The sequence below is a fragment of the Bubalus bubalis genome, chromosome 9 (assembly GCF_019923935.1).
Source record: "Bubalus bubalis isolate 160015118507 breed Murrah chromosome 9, NDDB_SH_1, whole genome shotgun sequence".
Classification (NCBI taxonomy): Eukaryota; Metazoa; Chordata; class Mammalia; order Artiodactyla; family Bovidae; genus Bubalus; species Bubalus bubalis.
Genome location: NC_059165.1, coordinates 86,859,474 through 86,886,873, shown reverse-complemented (window position 1 = coordinate 86,886,873; position 27,400 = coordinate 86,859,474). Strand labels below are relative to the sequence as shown.

Here is a 27,400-nt window from a genome sequence, read left to right as displayed (position 1 = left end):
AACCATAGCCTTGACTAGACAGACCTTTGTTGGCAAAGTAATGTCTCTGCTTTTGAATATGCTATCTAGGTTGGTCCTAACTTTCCTTCCAAGGAGTAAGCGTCTTTTAATTTCATGGCTGCAGTCACCATCTGTAGTGATTTTGGAGCCCAGAAAAATAAAGTCTGACACTGTTTCCACTGTTTCCCCATCTATTTCCCATGAAGTGGCGGGACAGGATGCCATGATCTTCGTTTTCTGAATGTTGAGCTTTAAGCCAACTTTTTCACTCTCCTCTTTCACTTTCATCAAGAGGCTTTTGAGTTTCTCTTCACTTTCTGCCATAAGAGTGGTGTCATCTGCATATCTGAGGGTATTGATATTTCTCCCAGCAATCTTGATTCCAGGTTGTGTTTCTTCCAGTCCAGCGTTTCTCATGATGTACTCTACATATAAGTTAAATAAACAGGGTGACAATATACAGCCTTGACGAACTCCTTTTCCTATCTGGAACCAGTCTGTTGTTCTATGTTCAGTTCTAACTGTTGCTTCCTGACCTGCATACAGATTTCTCAAGAGGCAGATCAGGTGGTCTGGTATTCCCGTCTCTTTCAGAATTTTCCAGTTTATTGTGATCCACACAGTCAAAGGCTTTGGCATAGTCAGGCCAGGCTGAATGAATCACAAACTGGTATCAAGATTGCCAGAAGAAATATCAACAACCTCAGACATGCAAATGATACCACACTAATGGCAGAAAGTGAAGAGGAACTAAAGAGCCTCTTGATAAAGAGGCTGTGACAAAGAGGAAAGTGAAAGAGGAGAGTGACAAAGCTGACTTAAAACTCAACATTCAGAAAACTAAGATCATGGCATCCAGTCCCATTACTTCATGGCAAACAGATGGGGAAAAAGTGGGAACAGTGGCAGATTAAGTTTTCTTGTACTCCAAAATCACTGCAGACTGGTGACTGCAGCCACAAAATTAAAAGATGCTTGCTCCTTGGAAGAAAAGCTATGCCAAATCTAGTGTTTTTTTTTTTTTTTTTTTAACTTAGCATATGAAAAAGCAGAGATATCACTTTGCTGACAAAGTTCTGTACAGTCAAAGCTATGGTTTTTCCAGATGTCATGTGCGGATCTGAGAGTTTGACCATAAGGAAGGCTGAGTGCCGAAGAATTCATGCTTTTGAATTGTGGTGCTGGAGAAGACTCTTGAGAATCCCTTGGTCAGCAAGGAGATCAAACCAATGGGTCGTAAAGGAAATCAACCCTGAATATTCATCAATATTCATTGATGCTGAAGCTGAAACACCAAAACTTTGGCCACCTGATGTAAAGAACTAGTTCATTGGAAAAGACCCTGATGCTGGGAAAGATTCAGGGTGGGAGGAGAAGAGGGTGAGAGAGGATGAGATGGTTGGATGGTATCACTGACTCAGTGGACATAATTGTGAGCAAATTCTGGGAGACAGTGAAGGACAGGGAAGCCTGGCGTGCTGCAGTCCATAGGGTTGCAAAGAATTTGACACGACTTAGTGACTGAACAACAAGAACTCTAGGAGGAAAGGGCAGTTGAGTTAAAGTCAATCTTGGACATCATGAATCTGTAAAGGCATGGTAAGTCTCACATTTGATCTTTCTTATGTGTGCATCTTACTAGAGAAGGAGTAGAAAAAAACTACAGAGATGAGCACTGAACAGAAGTGACCAGGGCTTTGCTCTGCACTCGTGGTGGATCCAAACCTGTGAATCTACATGAATACTCTAGATGGCCTTTGGTCTTCAAACCTTAGCTAATTGACACAAGGCATAGGGGAGCAAGAAGGTTCTCTTCTGATGTGCCATAGTTTCTTTCTCACTCTTTTATCATTGAGCAGGACAGGAAAACAAAATGGATACATTAACCATGAAATTTCTAATTACTCCAATTTGACTAGAATCAGTGGGGGGAAGCAATAGGTCAAAATGAGTAGGAGTGATTAGTTTTCTAGATGTGCAGACATACAGGTTTAGTTGACCAAGTGACAGGTTTTCTTTACCAAAAAATGTGAAGAATGCTTTCTTTACATTCTTTTCCTCTGTCCTGATTCATAGTCAGTATCACAAATCCAAATTCCTTCCTAGAATCTACAAATGCAAAATAGATGGACAGGTAGGTAAACAACCTCTTGATCCAACTTCAAGTTACTAAGTACTTGACTTGCATATGTTTGTTTTCTTGTTATAATAGCCTTAATATAAAGTGGAGTTCCTGTCATTTAGGACATTGTGAACAGCTTTATTGAGGTATAATTTGATTTTTTTTTTTATTTTAAAGGGTTAGTGAAGTACAACTATCATAAAATAAACTGCATATACTAATAGAAAATCCGATGCACTTTTGGCATAAATATGTACTCATGAAACTATTATCTCAGTCGTGATAATGAACATGCCCATCACCCCCAATAGTTTTCCTGTGCTCTGTTGTAATATATCCTTTCTTCCCATATCTCATTCTCAATCGATCACTGATCTACTTTCTGTTACACTAGATTGTGTGCATCTTTCTATTATTTCCTATAAACATAACCATTTAGTATATATTCTTTTTTTGTCTGGTTTCTTATACTCACCATAATTGTTAATATTTTGAGACTCAGCTATATTGTTGCATGTACCAACAGTTCATTCCTTTGATTGCTGAGTAGTATTCTGTTGTATGAATTTACCACTATTTCCTTTTTTTCATTCATCTGTGGATAGACATTTATGTCATTTGGTATTGGCTATTATAAGTAAAACTGTTTGAACATTTGTGTACAAGTCTTTGTATGGGAGCATACTTTCATTTCTCTTGAGTAAATGTTTGGGAATGGAATGGCTGGGTCATATTGTAGGTATGTATTTAACTTCCAAGAAGTTATCAACCTGTTTCCCAAAAATGTGCCATTTTACATTCCTAACAATAGCATATGACAGTTTCTCTTTTGTTATATCCTATTTAAAGTACATAGTCAGTCTTTTAAATTTTTGCTATGAAATGGTGTACAAATGTAATTTTAATAGCATTTCTCAAGTCACTAATGCTGTACAGCATCTTTTTGTGTGCATCTTTACCATTTTATGTGTCTTTTTTAGTAAGGTTCAGATCTTTTGTCCATATTCTACCAGTTGTTTTCTCATTACAGAGTGGTAAGAGTCTTTGTATAATCTAAATATATATATGTACATATTTATATATGCAATTTTCTTCCCATTTTTGGCTTATTATTTTTACGCCACACCTTTTCAGTTCAGTTCACTCAGTCGTGTCCGACTCTTTGTGATCCCATGGACTGCAGCACGCCAGGCCTCTCTGTCCATTGCCAACTCCTGGAGTTTACTCAAACTCATGTCCATTGAGTCGGTGATGCCATCCGACCATCTCATCCTCTGTCATCCCCTTCTCCTCCTGCCTTCAATCTTTCCCAGCATCAGGGTCTTTTCCAGTGAGCCATGCCTTTTGGAGAACATAATTTGGATTGATGAAGCCCAATTACTGATTTCTTTTATAATTCATATATTTTATCCTAGTTTAGACATATTTGCCAAGTCCAAGGTCTTTAAGATTTTTCTCCTATGTTTTCTTCCAGAAAGGTTTATGGTTTTAATTTACATTTAGGTCTTGGATCCGTGTTAATTTTTGTATATGCCATAAGGTAAGGGTAGATTCTTTTTTTATCATTTTTGTTTTTCATTTTCCTGTTTTTCTCTCTTTATTTTTTGCATATGGTTATACAACTGTTTTTTCCCTGTTTATTGTCTTTTTCTTTCTGAAAATTTTGATTGGAAGATAATTGCTTTACAATGAAGTCTTGGTTTCTGCTGTATAACATGTATCAGCTGTAAGTACACATATATCTCCTCGCTGTTGAGCCTCCTTCCCTCCCTCTCACTCCATTCCTCTAGGTCATCACAGAGGACCGAGCTGAGCTCCCTGTGTTACATCGCAGTTTCGCACTAGCGATCTGTTTCACACATGGTAGTGTCAGCGCTACTGTCTCATTTTGTCCCACCCTCTCCTCCTCTCCTTTTTCCACTGAACTGTCAAAAATCAACTGATTTTATATACGGTCAAAATTTTTAGCCAAATATTTTAGCTCTAATTATTAGCTCTCTAAAAAAATAATAATTATTATTATTATTAGCTCTCTGTGGTATCATTGACACTCCTCTCAGATTATCCAGATGAGTTCAGTCGCTCAGTCGTGTCTGACTCTTTGCGACCCCACGAATCGCAGCACGCCAGGCCTCCCTGTCCATCACCAACTCCCGGAGTTCACTCAGACTCACGTCCATCGAGTCAGTGATGCCATCCAGCCATCTCATCCTCTGTCGTCCCCTTCTCCTCCTGCCCCCAATCCCTCCCAGCATCAGAGTCTTTTCCAATGGGTCAACTCTTCGCATGAGGTGGCCAAAGTACTGGAGTTTCAGCTTTAGCATCATTCCTTCCAAAGAACACCCAAGACTGATCTCCTTTAGGATGGACTGGTTGGATCTCCTTGCAAGTCCAAGGGACTCTCAAGAGTCTTCTCCAATACCATAGTTCAAAAGCATCAATTCTTCGGCTCTCAGCTTTCTTCACAGTCCAGATTATTACGAGGATGTAAATAATTTTTTACTCTTTCCTCTTGTTTCACTTTTCCCTTTCAATGTTTAACAAACTACTGTTTAATATCAAAGTAATTTACATTTTTATATCAAATAAGTCAGAAAATATATTATTCAAAATGTATTCCTGAAAGGTGTTTTAGAGATATACTCAAGCTGTACATTAAATGGAATCCTAGAAAGAGGTAGAACATAATTAACCAGGTTGAGCAGAAAAATTAATTAAATGTATACAGTGGAACTACAACATATAGGCTTTATAAAGTCTTTGGTCAGCCCATAAAGGAAACACTGTGTATTATCTATTTACTCTTCAATTTCTCAAGAAGCAAAGTATTTATTATTTTCTGTAAATATATAATTATCTCTAATTACATTCATGAAGTATAAAAAAAAGTATATAAATGATACACATACATTTATATATGATATATATATGAAATGAAATTTGCATTAAATATGTGTGAAGCAGGTCCACTACCATTGAACACAAATATTTAAAAAATTTAGAAGGCAGAAAAATATTAATAACTATACACAGATGAAATTTGAGCTATTAGAAGAAAATATGAGAGAGTAGTAGAGATACATCTGGTGAAATGCTTCAGGTTTTCTCCATAGACAGGATATATTAATTACCAATGACATTTATTAAAAAGTCTCAAAAATATGAAATCATCAGAGAACCATAAAAGTATGCTTAACTTTCAAAATGTTATGGAAAAAGTCCTCTCAGCCTACTCAGAGACTGTTATATATACAGATTTTATATATATATACACACACACACAATTATTATGTACTATCTTTATATTATTATTCGTTCAATTCATTATCAATATGGGGAAGATCTAGGATAAAACCTTGTTTTTGGAAATCACCAAGTAGGTTATCTTAGATGAGTTTCTGCCATCTTGTCTCAGTTTCCCATGAACAGAAGGAAGATATTAATGCAAATCTTAGACATCATCTGCTGCAGTTCACCTCATGCATCACTTAGACCTACTCACGATTCTCATTAAGTATATTCCATTCTGAATTTCATTCTCCAAGGGGGTAGCCAGTCTTCAGTTTTAAAGAAAATATTTACAAGATGTGGATTAGAAAGGCCAACCATGCTATTTTCCTTTAGCAGTTAGTTAAGAGGCCACAAATAACACCACTTCCTTCTTTGACCACCCATTGTTCCTGCCTATCACCCAAGCTAACACTCTGCGAGTCTAGGCTGCATGTTTCTTGGGTAACCTGTACCTTCATCTTTAAGGAGTCTGAACTGGCTTTGTATGCTTTTGTCAGGTTACTCTGGCTGTTCCACATGATCATCACCAGACATGGAAGAAGTGATTCCCCAGCGAACCCCTGAATTCTAAAAATATTCTGCCTTATCCCAATAATGTATCAGGAACTCTTATCTCCTCATGATAAGCATTATCAATTATCTTTGCTAGTGTAACACGCTAGCCTCTGCCTGTTCATCTATTGGTATGGTTGTTCAGTCGCTCAGTTGTGTCCAACTCTTTGACACCCCATGGCCTGTAGTACACCAGGCTTTCCTGTCCTTCACCATCTCCCGGAGCTTGCTCAAACTCAAGTCCATTGAGTCAGTGATGCCATCCAACCATCTCATCCTCTGTCGTCCCCTTCTCCTCCTGCCTTCAATCCTTCCTAGCATCAGCGTCTTTTCCAATGAATCAGCTCTTTGCATCAGGTGGCCAAAGTATTGGAGCTTCAGCTTCAGGATCAGTCCTTCTAATGAATATTTAGGATTGATCTCCTTTCAGTCCAAAGGACTGGATAAAACTGAACTGAAGTTTTATCTTTAATGGAGCTCATAGTTCTGTCATATGATGGAAGCAATCCCATTTATCCCTGGAACCAGGGCCTCTAGTCCAGAAAACCTTAAAGTTTCAGGAACAGGAAGCACAACACTCCCCAGTGGGCTGTTTGAACTGATGGTGAGGAGGGCTACTCTTGCTTCCTCACCTTGATTTCTGGATGCATGTATCTTATGTCCTGGGAATGTTGAACCATAGAAAGGCTGTTGGTTCAAAACATATGCTGCATCTTGAAAAACAATGCCCTTGATGGTATCTTTCTTTCCTTCCCTTTTTTTTTTTTTTTTACTATTTTTTTAATTGGAATATAATTACTTTCCAATGTTGTGTTAGTTTCTGCCATACATCGTGAATCAGCTGTATGTATACATATATTCCCTCCCTTTTGAGCCTCCCTCCCACACTCTCTCATTCCACCCATCTAGGTCATCATAGAGCAATGAGCTGAGCTCCCTGTGCTATTCAGCAGCTTCCCACTAGCTATCGATTTTATGCATGGTAGTATATATATGTCAAAGCCACTCTTGATTCATCCTCTCCTCTCCTTCCCCCTCTGTATCAACAAGTCTGTTCTCCACATCTGTGCTTCTATTCCTGCCTTGAAAATAAGTTCATCAGGACCATTTTTCTAGATTCCATTTATATGTGTTAATATATGATATTTATGTCCATCAACAGATGAATGAATAAAGATATGATATATATATAGAATGGGATATTACTCAGCCATTAAAAGGAATGAAACTGAGTCAGATGAAGTGATGTGAATGAACCTAGAGCCTGTCATCCAGAATGAAGTAAGTCAGAAAGATAGTGTCGTTCTTAAGCTGAAACTTTAGCTATGCATTGAAGAAGCCATTGTGATGTCCTATTGGGTTGGCAGCTTATGAATAATGTATGTGTGGGGACCCATGGGGATATTCCCAGTATCACACCTGCTTTGACACAAAATGGGTCTCTTCCAATGAGGTGATGTCCTGTGAGATTCTATGATTGTAAGTCACTCTAAGTCATCAAATAGTGGTAGTGGTCAAGGTACTGTGGGAATGGATGGGAAGAAACATAATCATGCATCAGTCCCTATAAATCAAATTGTTGACCCCTCCAAGCTGAAAGATTTACTCAACTTGCCACCGAGTGGCTGTATGGTTTCTTGGGGAATGGTGCCATATGGAGAGTTTAATAAGTCAATTCTTTTTTTGATTGGTTGAAATTCAGCACTGGTAGTAACCATGTACTGTCTTGGCAGCACAGGCATTTATGTGCAAACCTTTTCCCCTGACATTGTGATTACTCCATTTAGAGGCTGAATTTTTAAGTACTGTGTTGCCATTGATATATCTGTGGACGTAGCCATGTCAGGAATACAGACTATATGCATGTCCTTAGACCGCCTCCATTCTATGGCTACTTGATGACCAGGTATACTGTTCAAGAGCAGAGGATGTTTCTCAGCTGGTAAAGAATCTGCTTGCAAAGAGGAAGACCTGGGTTTGATCCCTGGGTTGGGAAGATCCCCTGGAAAAGAGAGAGGCTACCCATTTCAGTATTCTGGCCTGGAAAATTCCAGGGACTATATAGTCTATGGGGTTGCAAAGAGTCAGACACAACTGAGCAACTTTCACATCACATACTCTTCAAAGCTCTGCCCACAGGAGTGTTTCATCTCACTGCTGTCTTGAGTGGAATTGTAGTATTGCACCAATATACTTAATTTTACCAACATGACCACCTGAACCCATCATATTCTGTCAGCTGTCACAGGGAATCCCCCACAAAGCCGTAAGTAAGAGTGTGGGATTGGCATTAATGCAATAGAGAAAGGTGTCTTGAAGGGAAATTTTGAATCATCAGTAGCTTTCTTATATTCCCCAGACCCCCTTTGGCACAAACTTGGAATGTATTACTTCCATCCTCTGCTTTGCTTTACCCTTCAATCTTATTACTGAGAGGCTCTGATAAAATCCAGATATAGACAGGCATCGCTATCATATCGTCACCTGATGCTGCAAAGTCAGATGCCAAGCTTCTATTAGAGTCGAGCAGCATGCTAGGAGCCACCTTTCAAGTGATGCACAGTTCTCTGCTGCAGGTGGCATCTTCTTGCTGCATAAGTGAAGGGTCTTTACTGTGACTCTTCTCTTGGGGCTCATGGAAAATGTACATGGTACCCTTATCTAGAAATCTCTGACACCACAGGGGTCACTGTGATATACGGCCCAAGAAGCAGCAGTGTTTATAATGCAGCCTGATCCTACAGAAGAGCCCCATTCAAAATCGACAGATTCCCACATTACCCGATAAATAGGTTCACATCACTGGCCATAATTTATCTCCCTTTTGTTGGTAGGTTAAATGGGGATATAATGAGGACTTGCAGTATTCTTTTATGTTTTTGAAGGCAGCACTAATCCCTGCAACTCCACATAGGATAATATATTGCTTCTGATTTATTATTTTGGCCAGAGTCAGCAAGTTCAAGCACTGCCACTTGGCTCTTTCTCTCCTTCTGGCTCCTACTCCATAGGCCAGGGAACCAACTTGAGTGTACTGCCAGCTACCAAGTATATCCATACCAATTATCCACTCAGAGACCAGGAAAAATGACGTATTCGTCCCACTGAGAGACACACTTTGAGCCAAGATACTAATTATCACCAGCATCTGCACTTTCACAGAGAAGCCATGATGGTGTTTTTGTTCCCTGTGTTAGAGTCATTAGACCCAGTGTCAAACTATCCCTGAAAGTTTTGAATATTATCCTTCCCCTAGTGGATGCATATTTCCCAGGGAAATGATTATATCCCTAAGGAGGAGGACTGGAAGAATCGCCCTGTAAACACTGCACAGGCATTTCAGAATCTTTGCTCAAGGGGACCCAGTCTTTTCTTAAATCTATGGATTCCAGGTCTGAGAATAGGCTCAGGTCTGGAAACTGGCAAAAGATCACGACTTTATGGGGGCCGATAAAGCCTTCTGTCTCTGTACCTGCGACCATTTTTTATTATAGATATTAAGCAATACTCTTGTTGATTCTTCAACTATCTTGATCCTAGGATGTTGGGCTACTACCGTCCATGGGGTCACAAAGAGTCGGACATGACTGAACAACTAGAGAAAGAGAGAGGGTCACCATGTTCTATGAACCATTATCATTGATTGAGCCCTAAGGGTCAGGGCTCTCTGGTTGCCTCTGACATTGCTGCCCGTAATAGTAATTACATCAGTCTTGACTCTGATGATTAAGTGCAGCCACCTGGACTTTGCTAGTCTGGACCCACATCATTTCCAGGGAACCCAGATCCATAAGAGTATAGCATACTGTTGGCATCCATACTCTTGGCCCAGCTCAGAGAGGACAGACCCCACTGAGCTTCTCTACAATGCTGTGCTGTTTTACTAGCTGATGCCTATGAGTAGAGTGAATGGAAGTTTCCTCTGGGACCTTCAGAGGAACATAGCTATTCTCTGGTACTATACAAAATAAATCCACTTGGACATGACTAATTTTCTGAGCCTTTCCTCAGTATTCATCCATGCAGTTCTAGCTTTTCTAGCTATGATTTTTCCAACTTCAGGGAGCTATATTAGCAGCCTCTTAGCAATAACTGTCAGAGAAGGCAATGGCACCCCACTCCAGGACTCTTGCCTGGAAAATCCCATGGATGGAGGAGCCTGGTAGGCTGCAGTCCATGGGGTCGCACAGAGTCGGACACGAATGAGCGACTTCACTTTCACGCATTGGAGAAGGAAATGGCAACCCACTCCAGTGTTCTTGCCTGGAGAATCCCAGGGACAGGGGAGCCTGGTGGCCTGCTATCTATGGGGTCGCACAGAGTCGGACACGACTGAAGCGACTTAGCAGCAGCAGCAGCAATAACTGTAGATGTAACTGCTAGGACATTAAACTCTAAACCACAGGATATCCTCATTTAGTATCCAGCATGCTCTTTGGGTTCCTGCTAATATATGTTAGCTAGATTTGGAAGTGTCTTTGATGAATATCCATTTCCTCCCCAAGTAGGGCTAATAGGTCCTGGTCATGCCATGGTAAGACTGAATCTAGTTAGTGGAAGGAAGGAAGTCACTGAAGGAAGTCAGGGCAGATTCTGTGGAGGCCAGAATCATCTTGCAAGGCATATACCTCATAGGAGCCCTTTAATGGTCTCCAAGCAAGAAGAGGGTACCACAGTGATAGGAGGAAAACACTCCTGAGGCCTTAGATGGTGCAGGGTAAAGCTAGGAGTGTGGGTCCCTAGGACAGCCACCTACATTATTGTTATTGTTCACTCAGTAGCATCCGACTCTGCAACCCCATGGACTGCAGCACACCAGGTTTCCCTGTCTTTCCTACCTCCTGGAGCTTGCTTAAACTCATGTCCATTGAGTTGGTGATGCCATCCAAGCATCTCATCCTCTGCCGTCCCCTTCTCCTCCTGCTTTCAATTTTTTCCAGCATCAGGGTCTTTTTCAATGAATTGGCTCTTCACATCAGGTGGTCAAAGTATTGGAGCTTCAGCTTCTGATAAATATTCACAATTCATTTCCTTTAGGATTGACTGGCTTGATCTCATACTCTACATACTGTCATCCAATATATCAAGATCTTACTCCTTGTTTATCAGGATTCTGACATTAACATAGGAGATTTTTGAGGGCTGTTGATTCAATGATCTTTGTAAATCTGCTAGTCTGAAAACCGGGTCCCAGCACTGAGCTTTGAAATAGTCTCCCTCTGACTTTGAAATAGCCTTCCCTGGTGGCTCAGAGGTTAAAGCATCTGCCTGCAATGCGGGAGACCTGGGTTCAATCCCTGGGTTGGGAAGATTCCCTGGAGAAGGAAATGGCAAATCATTCCAGTATTCTTGCCTGGAGAATCCCATGGACAGAGGAGCCTGGTGGGTTACAGTCCACGGAGTAGCAAAGAGTCGGACACGACTGAGCGACTTCACTTTCCCTCTGACTTAAGGAGATAAAGAGGTCTTTAGATACTCCCGTGGAGGCCTTTAGGCTTTCATATGTGAACCTGAGTTGAGAGTTAACTCATCTGACACCATCATTTTCTCCCCTTGGTACATGTATGGCATGGAGCAGCCACCAATTGGCTTCACAGCCCTTATCATTACCATTGCCCCATCTTGCCCAAAAGCTTGAGATAGATAAGCATTTCTAAGCTAGTGCATTGCCCCCACTAGTAATTAGGTACTTATCAGAGTTAACAGCTCAAGTAGGCTCTCCTTCTGTGCTTCTGAACTGAAATGACTCTCTTCTTCAAAATAAATTGCCAGATCCCTCTCATTCCTTTTCTCCAACCCCCTGAGAGAACCTAATATGATAATGTTACTGCGTGGCAGAAACTTTCTGATGAGATTGCAAAATACCTGCAGGCGAGAAAAGCTCTTGCAGAACAAGGTATGACTTAGAATGAATTGTCCTGCCAGTATCTAGCTGACAGAGGGGAAGAGGGAGGTGGTGGGGTGAGAGGGAAAGAAACAGAGAAACTGACCTGAGTGAGTTTCCAAACTTTCCAGTCAGATAAATCTTCCTGCTCTGAGGAGTGAGAGGGGGCAGAAAGAAGACTCCTCTGGTTCAGAACCCCAGATATAAACATGAGGAGGTGGGGAAAAGTATATAAGGATAGACTAGTTTTTTTCTTTTGAGAAATGTCTTCAAAGACCAATTTGTTTTAAAAATCAATTATTAATAAGCAAACTGTTGTAGAAGGGCTCACTGATAACAATACATTTGGATGACTAATTTAGGTTGCTTGTCTATAATAATAATAAGCTAGAATCACCCAGCGAATACAGTGTACCATGGAAATGACTCAAACCCTATGAACACACTTGAATACTTTCAGGATATGAGGATGGAACCCAGGTAGGTACATTTGTTATCTTGTAGAAGCACTGGGGAAAACAGGCTCCTTTCAGAAATAGTTTTAAACCCAATAGGAAATAAAGACTACACTATTGAATCACAATAATATTCCTAGCATACATCATGCATGATGGAATTTTTTCTACCTGCTGAGCTCATTCTCCCTTTCTGTAGGGTTTGGTGGTTTGGCCAGACAGTTGATTCTCTAAGACACATCTGGCTATGTCGTTAACAGTTATTCCTGAATGTTTTGGCTATTGCCAAAGCGGTCTGCTGGTTTAAAAAAAAAATCAGAGTGCCATCTTGGGAAAAATTATTCTTGCAGACTCTTGTTTACAATCCAACTCAGTTAAGAAGGCAAAAACTATTTTTTAAGCATCTCTTAAAAGTCTTTAAGAGAAAATGCAGTGAAGAGTTTATGTCTTTGTTTCTCTTTAAGTTGAGTCACTGCAAGTCCATGACTTTTATTGAGAGTGTTGTCTTATTTACTTTCTTATTTACACGGGGTATCAAAATACTCTTAAATGTAGAGCTTTTTCCAACAGTTTTTCATCATTGGAGAAACAGAAAACACCCACCAAGAGCCTCTTCCTTTAAATTCTTAATAGGAAAAAGGATGTATGTGGAAACCCTGGATGTTTCTTTCATTTTCCCTCTTCTTCATTTTATACTTTTGCTGATCTTGACTTTTCTGGATGTTCAAGTTGGCAAGAAAGTATTTCCAGTCTGTGATTCAACTCCAGGTAGAAGGTAGAAAAAGTTGAAACACTATACTTTTATTCTCGTTCCAAATATATATCCCTCTTATTGATGGCAATTTTATTTTCAAAGTATTTAAAAAACTACACATTGATCTTTCACAAACTTAAAAACTGTTTTTAGTCCTAACTATATGCTACTCTTCTAAACACCTTCCTTACATTACTCATTCTCAAACACCTCTATGCAGCGGGTTCCGTTTTACCTTTATTTTACAGATGTAGGACTCGGGCACAAAGAGGTCACGTAACTTGCCCAAGTGAGGCGTGGAGCTGGGATGGAGATCAGGCAGTTTTGCATCAGAGTCTGTGTTCTCACTCATTAATTTATACTGCTTCTGTGTGTACTTTTATTATCCACATCTGAGAGAAAGCTAGATAAACTGCCACAAAATAACAAAGGAAGAAGCCTGTCTTTTCTCACCTCGGTTTCCATTCAGTTCTATAGCATCTGCTTGACAGTCTGATGGTAACAAGTTTGATGTCAGAAGCCTTGCACTGCTTCCTTTTATTTTTTAATGTGACGCAAATAATGCTAGAATTTTAATGGCGATTACTGCAACTTGAGAGCTGTCTCTGACAAACTAAGACATGGAACCAACAAAACAAAACAACAAAAAGCTTTGGTTTCATTCAATCCATAATACCTCTAGATGCCTCATTTTATTCATTAAGAGATGTCGGGCATGTTCGTAAACCACATAACTGTAGAAAGGGAAAATATATAGAATAAAACCAAGATAAAGCGAATTCTCCCTGAATCAGTCATCATGTGTATTTCTCTCCAACTGTAGTTCAAGCCATGAGCACCACTAACCATGGTCCCAATCTCCTAACTGGCACTCTTGCTTTTTATCCCTGTTCTCCATCCAATATCAGTTTCAACTCTCCTAGCTTCCCACTTGGAGAAGGCAATGGCAACCCCCTCCATACTCTTGCCTGGAAAACCCCATGGACGGAGGAGCCTGGAAGGCTGCAGTCCATGGGGTCGCTGAGGGTCGGACATGACTGAGCGACTTCATTTTCACCTTTCACTTTCATGCATTGGAGAAGGATATGGCAACCCACTCCAGTGTTCTTGTCTGGAGAATCCCAGGGACGGGGGAGCCTGGTGGGCTGCCATCTATGGGGTTGCACAGAGTCGGACACGACTGAAGTGACTTAGCAGCAGCAGCAGCAGCAGCTTCCCACTGCAGTGTGAGAACCCCAAATCTCTTCAAAATCCTTTCCATCCAGGCTGTCTCTTCAGTCTCAGTTTTCCTCCTATTAACAAATTGTTTGCCTCACTGAACTTCTTGCAGTTTTAAAAAATATCCTGTTTCTGTATTCCTGAAAACCTTTGCACCTGTTATTTCCCTTTCCTTTAACAACATCCAAGACTGACTCCTATAATTGTGTTTTACATGTTACTTCCTCGGAGAAAGCCTCCTAACTTCTATTCCCAATTAAATGTTTTTATTCTATGCTCTTTATCACTGTTACTATTTTTCTTTGAAATTTTAACAAGCTTGGTAAAACATACTTATTTGTGTCATTGTTTATCTTTTTACTAGACTATCCAACTGAATTCTCACTCAGGGCACACGTCACGATAGCTGTCACATAGCACCCACCACCACCGCTGCTGCTGCTAAGTCGCTTCAGTCGTGTCCAACTCTGCGACCCCAGAGACGACAGACAGTCCACCAGCCTCCCCTGTCCCTGGGATTCTCCAGGCAAGAACACTGGAGTGGGTTGCCATATCCTTCTCCAGCATCCACCACTAGGTGGCACCAAAGCACAGTGGGGGACCCAGGTGGATATGGATCACAAGACGAATTCCTGGCTCAACACAGTTATTTCATTAAACTGGTAATAGCATCAACCTGCATTTGAATTTTTAGACCACCCCACTCCCCAAATATATGAGAGCAAGCTTTTATGGAATTGTGTTCTGTTCTGATTCTACTGTCTACAAGGTTGATAATCAGAGAATTAGAACATATATTTTATGAGCTTGTCTTGGGTCTAAAGACCATGACTCAAAAGTCTTAGAGATACAGAATTCATAGCAAAATAATCAACTGTTTTCATATTAGCATTACACTGAAATCTACTTTGGATGTAATGATTAAGTTCCCCATCACTTGAGTTGCTCAATAAGAGACCAGATGCTCAGTTGCCCTGATACTGTGTAAGAGATTGAAGTGTCCAGAAAAAGTTTCAATTAGATGACCTCAGAGACTTTCAGTCTTGAGAATCTGTGCTTCTGGAATCCAATTTAAACGTTTTAAAAATATAAAAGTTCTTTAAGAATACCAGTTAAGAAACAATTGGCATTACTCTTCAGAGGAATGAGAATTCTTCTTTATGGGCATAATATGGTCAAAAGTGCTTAAATATTAGAATCAGGCTGACTTGAATTAAAACCCCAATTCTGCCACTTTCTAGCTATGTGATCCTAAATGAGATTTTTTTTTAAAGTTTATTTCTAAGTGGATAATAAGACCAAATTACTGAATTATCCTTATGCTTCTCTTAGGCCAAAACCACCAGTAATGTTTGGTTTTAAAAAGATACTCCAGGATGGGGAACACATGTATACCTGTGGCGGATTCATTTTGATATTTGGCAAAACTAATACAGTTATGTAAAGTTTAAAAATAAAATAAAATTTAAAAAAAATAAAAAATAAAAAATAAAAAGATACTCCCCCCAAAAAGAAGATAGTTCTTTCTTCTGTAAGGTATACAATGATTTTAAACCAACACATGGTCTACCGCCACCACCACTCTCAACAACAAAAGCCCCCAATTCCTCTTTTGCCTATTCCAAAAGCAAAGATTGTTTCTGAGTCATTTTTAAATGGCAAATAATGTAGGAAGATTGACGTTAGGGAGATTTTCTACTTACTAAACCTATTTTTAAAATAGAAATAGCTTGGAAACTATTTTTCCCTCTTCCAGTAGGGGCTGGGCACAAATGTTCTTTTTCTTTTGGTTTTCCATCCTCTGGATAATTAGGAAACAAGAAGATCTAGTGTAAGAGAACATAGGAAAACCTTTCTGCAGCAACAGGAATGCTGGAGAGGCAAAAAGAGCTTTACTTTTATTAACTTCAGCAGCTTAGTGGTATTAAAACGATAACCCGTGGCCTGTATGTCGAGAAGTAATATAAAGCAGCCAAGAAACAAGTTACAGGGGCTTTGACAATAAAGCAGCCTAAAGTCAGAAGTTACCTAAGCTTAAGCTCTGAAAATGACTGGACACTACTCTAAGATTCAGGGTGGTTTATTTGAATATTACAATCAACATCCGTATATAAAATAAAAGTTAGAATGATATGAAATACATCTCATTATGTCTTTTTCTAAAATGAATCCATGAGTGTGGCAAGGCACTGGACTCAGAGGTCAGAAAGCTGAATAATCGTCTTGTCCTTGCTTCTTACTTGTGGTGTGACAGTTTCTGGGTTTCACTATGGTTTCCCTGGTAGCTCAGCTGGTAAAGAATCCACCTGCAATGCAGGAGACTCCAGTTCAGTTCTTGGGTCAGGAAGATCCCCTCGGGAAGGAACAGGCTACCCATTCCAGTATTCATGGGCTTCCCTGGTGGCTCAGCTGGTAAAGAATCCGCCTGCTATGCGGGAGACCTGGGTTCTATCCCAGGGTTGGAAGATTCCCCTGGAGGAGGGAGCCCACTCCAGTATTCTGGCTTGGAGAATCCGCATGGACAGAGGAGCCTGGCAGGCTACACTCCATAGGGTCACAAAGAGTCACACATGACTGAGTGACTAATCACACATGAGTCAGAAAGCCTCACTTTGGTTCTCAGCAAAATTAGAAGGTTAAAGCCAATCACTCTCAAGTCCCACTCAGCCGCTGAATTCTCTGATTCTACCTGTTAAAGTTTATTCATATGTTCAGTCAGTAAGTCAATCAGTTGTTAGTGGAAAAAAATCATTCATTACCAATGTGTTGGCCGCATAGATACGATTTATTCAGCAAGAATATTTAATGAGCTCTAACTGTGTGCCAAAGAAGGCAATGGCACCCTACTCCAGTACTTTTGCCTGGAAAATCCCATGGACCGAGGAGCCTGGTAGGCTGCAGTCCATGGGGTCGCTAAGAGCTGGACAGGACTGAGTGACTTCACTTTCACTTTTCACTTTCATGCATTGGAGAAGGAAATGGCAACCCACTCCAGTGTTCTTGCCTGGAGAATCTCAGGGACGAGGAGCCTGGTGGGCTGCCGTCTATGGGGTCACACAGAGTCGGACACGACTGAAGCGACTTAGCAGCAGCAGCAACTGTGTGCCAGGCCCTGTTCTGAGCTATGAGGAAATATTAGTACGAAAAAAGACCTTTTTTAGTTTTATATTCTACAGAGGAAATGGACATAAAATTGGCAAGTAAGTAAACATGCAGTATGTTTGAGAGTAATAAGAGCTGTGAAGAAAGCCAGGAGGAAATGTCAGGAGTTGAAATTTTAAGTCTCAGTGGGAAGATCGCTGTTGATCAAAGACAGGAAGCAAAACACATATATATCTGAGGAAAGAATGCTTCAAGGAGAAGAAACAGAAGCTGAGCCTGGAAGATCCAAGTACCAGCAGAGAGGCGGGTGTGGATGCCTGGGGGCAGAGTAACAAGAGGTGAGGTGTATCATTATGATCCTGGAAGGACATGTGGACACTTCCACAAGATAACTGAGAATTTGATGAGGGAATATTTATAAAGCTGAGCTATGTTAAGATTGGCAAACAAGAGCTGATGAAAACCCCAGGACAGTCCAGACTTAAAATGGGACGGGAAGGAGGGATCACTAAACACAGAGGGAGTTGTCACTGGAGATGGAGGAGAGGATAGTGGAGACGGTCACCAGTGGGGGTTGAGGACCTGGGCACAGAAATACAGCTCCTGCCAGTATGGGGCCTGGCAGAGAGAGAGCTAGTGGAATAGACACCCACCTCTTTTATCTTACTCTTCTGCTTTGACAGTGGTCCCCATCCTCTAAAGCAAACTAGAAGCCAAGGAAGGGGACCTGTTGATGTGGTCAATGTCAGCATCCAAGGACCCAGATCAGGGGACAAGAATGATTTAAAAGAGTAGAGAGTATACAGCACATGAAGTCAGAGAGGTGCTGAGGAACTAGGTCATAAGAGCCTCTAAAGCAAAGTAGGGAAGCAAGGACTGTTTTTTTAATGATGTCCATCCTATGCACAGGGCTTTCCTAGTGGCTCAGATGGTAAAGAATCTGCCTACAATGCAGGAGGCCTGGGTTTGATCCGTGGGTTGGGAAGATCCCCTAGAGAAGGGAATGGCAACCCACTCCAGTGTTCTTGCCTGGAGAATTCCATGGACAGAGGAGCCTGGTGGGCTATGTCCTATGGAAAAGTTACAAGAACAGTTCCTTCCATTTGAACGTTTTCCACATTTGTTCCATCACCTTTTCTCTCTCTCCCTCCCTCCCTCTCTCTCTCTCTCTATATATATATATACACACACACACACACACAATGGTAAATATAAATATAATGGTGTATGTGTATATATATATAATATATATATATTATATATATATATTGACCGGCAGTCCTATCACTGCCAAATAATCCAGTAATCCAGCCTATATGTCTCAAAAACAAGAATGCTGTCCCAAAGAATTGTCACAGATCCCCTTTAATTTAGAAGTGCATAGTGATAAAGCATTACTGTCTAATTCACAGACCCTATTCGAGTTTTGCCAACGACACCAATAAGGATCCCAGCCAGGAACCCAGAGCTGCCACGTCCCATCAGTCTCCTTACACCTGCAACAGTTCTTTCGCATTCCCTTGTCTTTCATTCCTTGACAATTTAAAAGAGCACAGATCTTTTCTTTTGTAGGGTACCCTCAACCTGGACGTTTCCTTATATGCATCTCAAGTCGCGCATTTCTGGCAGTAACGCTGGGCGCTCTGCAGAACCTCGTCTCAGGAGACCCACAGGACGCCCCTTTCCTGCTACTGGGGATGTTAAACTTCCTCACTTGTCAAGTCGGTTTTTGTCCGATTTCTTTACCATCTTCACCCAAAACAGAGTCAACATTTTCCCATTTTTATTTGGTTATTAGTATTTAAATTTTTAATTGACATCTAGTTGCTGCACAACAGTATATAATCTACAGGTGTACAATACAGTGATTCACAATTTTTAAAGGTTATACTCCAATTATAGTTATTACAAAATACTGGCTATATTCCCTGTGTTGTACGATATGCCCTTGTAGCTTACTTTACCTAATAGCTTGTACTTCTTATTCTCTTTTTATTTAAATTCACTGGGAGATTTTCACATATTATGTAAGCATCCTATTCTTTTTTTTTTTGCAAGCATTCTATTCTTCATTGAACCTCTACCAATTAGCTTTGGTATCCATGGACGATTCCTTCTGAAATTAACAGCCAATTATGATAGTTGGTCGGAGAAGGCAATGGCACCCCACTCCAGTACTCTTGCCTGGAAAATCCCATGGACAGAGGAGCCTGGTAGGCTGCAGTCCATGGGGTCGCACAGAGTCGGACACGACTGAGCGACTTCACTTTCACTTTTCACTTTCATGCATTGGAGGAGGAAATGGCAACCCACTCCAGTGTTCTTGCCTGGAGAATCCCAGGGACAGGGGAGTCTGGTGGGCTGCCATGTCCGGGGTCACCCAGAGTCGGGCATGACTGAAGTGACTTAGCAGCAGCAGCAGCATGACAGTTGGTTGCCAAAAACTGGCTGTTTTCATCACCAATAATTCTATGTCTATAAATTGATATTTTATAGTAAGATAAAGGTTTGCTATCACCTTCATTTATTTATACCAGTAAAATTATCACATATACACCATAGGTATATTTACATGTTTCTCTGCAAAATGAGTTCTTATTTTATTCAATATTTTGTAAACTGGAATTTTTATTTATTTCAGTGCTCTGATTGTCACTAATTTGGCCATGGAAAGCCTCTTCAAGTTGGCTCTTCTGCCTTTTGATATGTCACCATAATTTTTTAAGTTTTTGTTTTCTTTCTGGCACAAAAAGATGTTCCGGTCTCATCTTACTGTTTCTCTGTCCTAGCCCTGGACTCGGCCATTTCTCTAAGGAGTCTTAGTTTCTTTCAATGATGGATGGTATTTAGAAACCAAAATCTGGATTCTTAGTATATTAATTATTACAAGTGTTATAGCTTCTGGGACCTTTCAGCAGACAGAGCTAGGATATATATATATATACACACACACACAAATGCGTGCACATACGCACACAGATAGCTAGCTATTCATGAATCCATCTCTGTATATAGTTGAAAAACTACAAATTCATACAAATACTTGTAACTCTAATCAACACTTATGGACAGATCAAATAAGATGACAGACTGAATTTAGCAACGTGAAGTTTTTAAATGACTTTTCTAGGAATATTTCTAATGGAACAGTGCGAGTCAAAGTCTATTTAAAATAGGTTTGAATAAGAGGGATAAAATTGGAAACAGTATGTAAGACAGCGCTTCAAAGAAGTTTTTCTGTAAAGAAAAAGAAAAGCGTAATACTAATTGATTTTGTTATTAAGCCAGATGATATAATAACAAAAAGAAACACTTTGTTATTGAGCTGGCAGAACAGTTGTGAATGATGCCAAAGAGAAGAAACAAAAAAAGGATTTTCCATTTATAGTAGTTAAAGAATAAGTGGAGTATTTGGGTAAAGTTGCAGGTTAGTAGGCAGAGACAGTGGGAACTTGTTGAAGTTTTCTTCTGGTTGAGGAGAGAGTATGAATTAATCATTTGGTAGAGATGTTAACAAAATGAAGATAAGAAATATAGCATGATTGCAAGGTAAATACAAGAGCCCATTTGAAGTTAGTGATCCTATTTTTAACGTGATGCAAGTCAGCACAGCTGTGTATTTTTCTTTAGCCACTTTTGGTTGCAGAGAGTTGAAATTACTCTGACTAGTGATAAAACCAAATGAGAGAGGAGAAAACCAAATGACAGAGGAGAAAGTCGAGCATATTTGCTGCAAAGAGGGTATGATTGACCATGGAATTTAAGCTAAGAAGAGAGAAAATGAGTTGGTGATGGGATCAATTATCTGAAAGTCCTGGTGATACTGCGGGTTGATGAAGTGGGGTTACTAGAAGTGAGCAGGAGAGATATGAGGTCAGAAAGTAGCATCTTTGAAACCGAAATTATTGAGGGATTGCAGTTATTTGCAGTGACAAAGTCAATGATATGATTCAGGGTATAAGTTCTTGAGATAAGATACTGGGGAATTTATCAAGGATTAAGAGGCCAGAGAACTGGATCATTTACATGGATTTGGACATTACCAAGAAGTAGAAGAGATTTATACTGGCAAGGAAATAAAATCATTTGTGAATAAGGGGCAGTATCCTAGCAGTGATAGATGATGGCAATAAAAAGGGTCAGGGAATGCCATATCCTTATAATAGAAGATATGTAACTGGACATTTTAAAGGATAGAGATCTGAACCAGCAGTGGGGACTAAGAAGGACATGCGTTCCCTCCCACAGGCCAGTGGAAGAGGAGTGGGAAGGCAAACAACCATTACACAGAGCGCAGTAGTGTCTTCAACCCACGTCTAGATGTTTTTGGAGCAAAAAACGAAGGAAATTCTCAGAGAAATGGATGAGGATACATGAGATTTTTGAGTCACAGAAAGCGTACAAAAGGGCTTCCCCAAATTGTGGGGGCATAAAACATGGGGTTAGAAAAGGTAAAATCAGAGCCATCCAGAGAGAGATTAGAGTGTGTGAGATGGAGGAGGACTTAGAATGTGGGGGTTTACATCCACAAAAATGAGAACGTGGTGAGATAAGGCCCAACAGTCTTCAGGCAGAATATAGAAAGGGACCGTCAGTGTGGGAGCAGGGTTCGTGGTTCTCAGTAGATATGTGCAGGTTTAGAGACCTCAGTAGACTCTGGATGTTGGAGATGTAAAGTCCCACAGAGGCATAGTCTTCTTCTGACCTCTTTGTGGGGTGATTGTAACTGACACTCAAGGCTCCCCTAACTTCCTGTTGATGGGACTCATTTATTGATACAAATGCCCTCACAAAGGCCATGTGTGAGTTTGTGTGATAGAACAGTAGACTTGTTTGGAGGTATTTCAAAAAATTAAACTACAACATTAAAAGTGACGGTATCCTCTACCCTCTTGGGGCATAATCCTCAATTTTGGTCTCTCTCCCAGGACACAGAAAATAAGGATGAAAATCTGCCCCGGAAACCCAGATGAACATGGCCAACATACTCTTTACTTTTCATTCTCTGTTTATAAGGACTCCTGCTCCTTCTCAGCCTGGATTGATAAGAACTGGATTCTCCACAAGCGGAGAGAATGTTCACATCCAAACCTGAAAGCATTCTGTTTCTCCAGGTATAAAAGGTGGTGCCTTTGTATTGCAATACTTCCAAATATGTGGGGAAAAGTGGAGGTCCTCCATGCTGAACTGATTAGTAAAGACTTCAGGGCAGATTAGAGATTGAGGCTCTGGGCTTCAGTTTCTTCTCTGCTTATCTTAATGCCATTACAAGGATGACTAGGGAAAACTTGCTTAATCTTTAGTAGTGACATTTTCTCCCCACCACTCTGAACCTTCCTTCTTAAATAACTCCTGAGATACCTTTTGTTGAGCAAGATAGAGGAACATGCAAAATCACAGAAACCCGATAAGAAGGGGAAAGAGAAACTGAGCGGATAATCCAGAGTTCAGAGAAGAGGAAATAGAGGTGGCAGAGCCTGAAGAGAAAACAAAGAAGAGACATTGAAAGCCGGTAAAAACACTGGCAGTGGGCTTAGAGAGAAAGAGAAATAGTAAAGATGGTTAAGTGTTTTTCAGGAACTTAACTCGGAGATGAGATGCTAGCTCCCTCCTCTGTCTCCCTAGACACATTTCAATAAAATTCTATCTCAGGTTTGCTATTTTTGCCCTGTTGCTATGATTTTTATTAACATGAGATATAATGATATGTGAGACTGGATTCCAGCTGGGTGCCAGGTGAAGCAGGCCTGTCCAAGGGAGGCTCAGGTATGAGCCTTTCTCCCTTATTTTTATGGCAGTTCCCTATTTTTTTGGAGGCAAACTGCAGCTAACTTACGTATTTGGTAAAAACTATCTGTCTAGTACATGAACACTGCTGTATTAGCATTATAATTTCCTACTGTAAGAATGTCATGCTCAGAAAATAAAATATAATAAAACGGGAACCACACCTTTCTGGTCTGAGTGCTTCAGCGCTGTAACCTGAGGGCCCTAGTCTGTCTTTGGTCTTTCTTCTCAGGATCACAAAATTTAGCCAGAGGGGAAGCATGTGCCTCCGGCAGTGGACTGCTCAGTTTGAAAGCAGTCCCCATTTCTGAGCAAATTTGGGTTACTGGGTTTCAATGTCCAAGTTCAGATTTTTCACCTGTAAAAACTGGATTAATTGCAACATCTGCTAAAGCATGTAGTGAATTCCTTAGCACAGTACCTGAAACAAATCTTTAATAAATGGTAGCTACTATTAAAGATATAATAATTCCTAATTTTGGAACATTCAATTTTGTATTTCCCATGAAGGCAAAGTCTAAATTAATTTTGTAAACTATATCTACTTTTCAAAATCCAAAGATACTTTTAAACAAATATCTAATGAAAGAATATATATTGATGACTAAAGATTTTTTTTGATTCTATGTTTGCTTATTTGGCTTGTTTATAAAATAGAAAATCAATATCCATTAAAAATCATCCTTTCCTAAAAGTGGAATTTTAAATGATGAATGTTAGAAAATTTTATTGGCTAATCTAAATAATGAGTTTCTTTTTTCTCTTTTTCCCACAACTGTGATTCTAAATGTCTAGTATCATACGTTTCCCCGTTTTCGCTATTAATTTAGTTTTTAAATTACTTACTATATTGTTGTCTAAAGGAAATGTTTTAATAAATCTGATTGCCCTTCTTTTTCCTTTTAGACTGGTATCATTCACAAATAGCTATTGCTCCACTGCTAAAGTATTCTCTTAATCTTTTAATGATTGTCTCCAAGTAACGTGGTTCATAATCTGCTCACCAAATCGTTATACGTGCATGTGTGCTAAGTCGCTTCAGTCATGTCTGACTCTTTGTGACACTATGGACTGTAGCCCACCAGGCTTCTCTGTCCATGGGATTCTCCAGGCAAGAATACTGGAGTGGGCTGCCATTCCCTTCTCCAGGGGATGATCTTCCTGACCCAGGGATCTAACCCCTGGTCTCTTATACCTCCTGCGTTGGCAGGTGGGTTCTTTACCACTAGCACCACCTAGGAAGACCTATATTTGTGGCTCAGATCGTAAAGAGTCTGCCTGCAATGCAGGAGACCTGGGTTTGATCCCTGCATTGGGAATACAATTGGGAATACCTCCTGGAGAAGGGAACGGCAACCCACTCCAGTATTTTTGCCTGGAGAATTCCATGGACAGAAGAGCCCTGGCGGGCTACAGTCCCACAAGGGCCACAGGGCAAGGAGTCGGACACAACTGGGCAACTAACACTTTCACACTTTTTTTGCTATATATATACAAACATACTTTGTGTGTGTGTGTATATATACACACACACATATATACAAACATATATTTACTTATAAATAGTTACTCAATAAAATTTCATTTTTAAATAGATTTAACTCTTTTCTATTTTTGCATTAAAATGTCTAGGTTTATTTTCAACTTTATATTGTTTAAACTTTACCATGTTCTGCTCCTTCAACTTAATTAATGCTTGTAGGTTCCTCACATCTGATACTGTTTTACTCTTTATACTTCCACTGTTATCTCTCTTTAATATTCTCTTTTATGATGGCTGTATTTTCAGTTCATATAAAGTTTTTCCTCTGGTTGATTTCAGTTCCTATGCATATTTTTGCATTTTTGGCACTTAATTTTTTTCAAATTTTAATATTGATAAAACTTGCAAATACATTTTCTGATAAATATCTACTACTTATTACCTGTCAGTGTTAGGATTTATAGATTAAGAGATTGGTTTTACTTGATCACTTGATATTTGTGCTTTTGTCATTAGGATCATACAAAAGCCCTACCCAACTGAAGCTGGAGGAAAAGAGCCTAATTTTTTGTGTGTATCATCAATGGACAAATCAATACAGAAGCGGAAAGGTAGGTAGATATGGAGACAGATATAGACAGATAAACAGATAGATGACTGTATCATGAATAATGTTCTGTTATTTGAGTTAATTTCCTTGGGCTCCAAAATTACTGTGGACAGTGGCTGCAGCCATGAAATTAAAAGACAGTTGGACTTTGGAAGGAAAGCCATAACAAACCTAGACAGCATATTAAAAAGCAAAGACATTACTTTGCCAACGAAATTTAATATAGTCAAAGCCATGGTTTTTCCAGTAGTTGAGTACAGCTGTGAGAATTGGACCATAAAGAAAGCTGAGTGCTAAAGAACTGATGATTTTGAACTGTGGTGCTAGAGAAGACTCTTGAGAGTCCCTTGGACAGCAAGGAGATCTAACCAGTCAATCCTAAAATAAATCAACCCTGAATATTCATTGGAAGGACTGATGCTGAAGCTGAATCTCCAATACTTTGACCACCTGATGGGAAGAGCTGACTCACTGGAAAAGACCCTGATGCCAGGAAAGACTGAGGGCAGGAGGAGCAGGGGGTGACAGAGGATGAGATGGTTTGATGACATCATCAACTCAATGCCCATGAGTCTGAGCAAACTTCAGGAGCTGGTGAAAGGACAGGGGAGCCTGGCGTGCTGCAGTCCATGGGGTCACAGAAAACTAGACACCACTTAGCAACTGAACAACAATTACAATTTGTGTTAATAGAATCTCCACAAAATCCTTCTTGGCAAAATGTTCCCAAGCTACATATTCAATTCAAAACAAATACACCTTTCTCTAGCCTACTAATTCACTGCAACTCTCACTGGTTGATGTAAATGCCTGCTCAGCTCTTTGGTTTAATAATCTTTCCTTTGGAACAAAGCTGAATTAGTCTTGACAGATCACTTTCTTGATGGCTCATCATGATTATATAATTTACACTAAAAAGGAAGCAAATGAATGTTCATTGAAGATTAATTAAAGTACAGTTAGGTTTCAGTAACAAATTAGTCCAAACTCAAAATGAATCCATTAAATAGACATTTACTTGCCACCTTATCAGCCCTGGCTGGGCCAATGAAGGGTGTTCATGGACCAAAGCAGGTAGAGATGATCATTTCTCTATCAGGCTTCATGGTCACTCCATTAATGATTTTTGTTTTACGGCAGTTGAAAGGACAGCAGTGAGATAAATAGAGGAAAAACTTGAATAGTTTTATTTAGTTATTCATCTTTAGAACCAATTTATTGGAATGGTTTCCAATGTTAAATGATTAGAAAGTTTGTCATTTGTTCTGAGATTCCATTTTTAATCTTGGAAAAGCATTTTAGAGGGTTTCCTAATTGGTATACTATTTTATAAGTTTTTATGTAAAAGAATCTTGCATTCTTTCTCATTTATTTTGCTAAATGACATTTTTGGCACTAAGGAATGACTTTTGTAAGTGGTTTGCTCTCTAAAATAGGCTGTATTTCTTTTTATAATCTAAAGTGGTAGCAAATAACAACAAAATTGAAGGAACAAAAACTTTGCATGATTATAGCATGAGACTCTCCAAGATATAAAAGAAGTATAATTGACTCTGTTTGCTTCTGAAAAATTGAGTTGGGGACTGGTTGGGCATGCAACTATGCTATCTACGGACTTTTATTCTTTAGAGATAATTTTAATGATGTATAAGGAAGGTTCATATATCTCACCATAGCAGTCAGGTTTGTCTTAAGTTTTGTGAAACGCCATTCCATTCTAATTGTATGCTTTATCCAATATAATACCATCTACACATCCTTGGCTTCAAATTGATGAGGACAACATTATATTTCAGCCCAGACTACTTCTGAATGCCAGAACTAAATTTTCATTAGCTTCTTCAGCACATCCCCTTAGATATCTCAAGTCCTTTTGAACTCTTTACGCCCAAATGGAACTCATGATCATTCCCCTAAATCTGGCACCCGGCGAAAGGGACCACTACTCATGAAAATTCACAAGCCCGGAACTTAGAAAGCATCTATTATATCCCTGCTGTCACCCATCTACACCTAACGCTTAGTAAATCCTATTGACTTGACCTCGTAAATATCATTTCTGTATGTTTGCTTCTCTTGTACTCACATCTACCACTCTTGTCAAACTGTATATACGGTTATTGTTTTCTGCCACAAGAACAA

General features: G+C 39.8%; 1 protein-coding gene across 1 annotated transcript in view; it reads left to right on the top strand.

Annotated features, from left to right (window-relative positions):
• The window catches only part of LOC123464578, a 67,631-nt gene extending 42,198 nt beyond the window's left edge, over positions 1-25,433 (top strand). The window contains exons 3-4 of the mRNA XM_045161885.1: positions 22,395-22,492; positions 25,165-25,433. Coding sequence (XP_045017820.1) covers positions 22,395-22,492; positions 25,165-25,267 — 201 coding nt within the window. The 3' untranslated portion in view covers positions 25,268-25,433. The remainder of the gene's footprint in view (positions 1-22,394; positions 22,493-25,164) is intronic.
• The last annotated feature ends 1,967 nt before the right edge of the window (positions 25,434-27,400 follow it).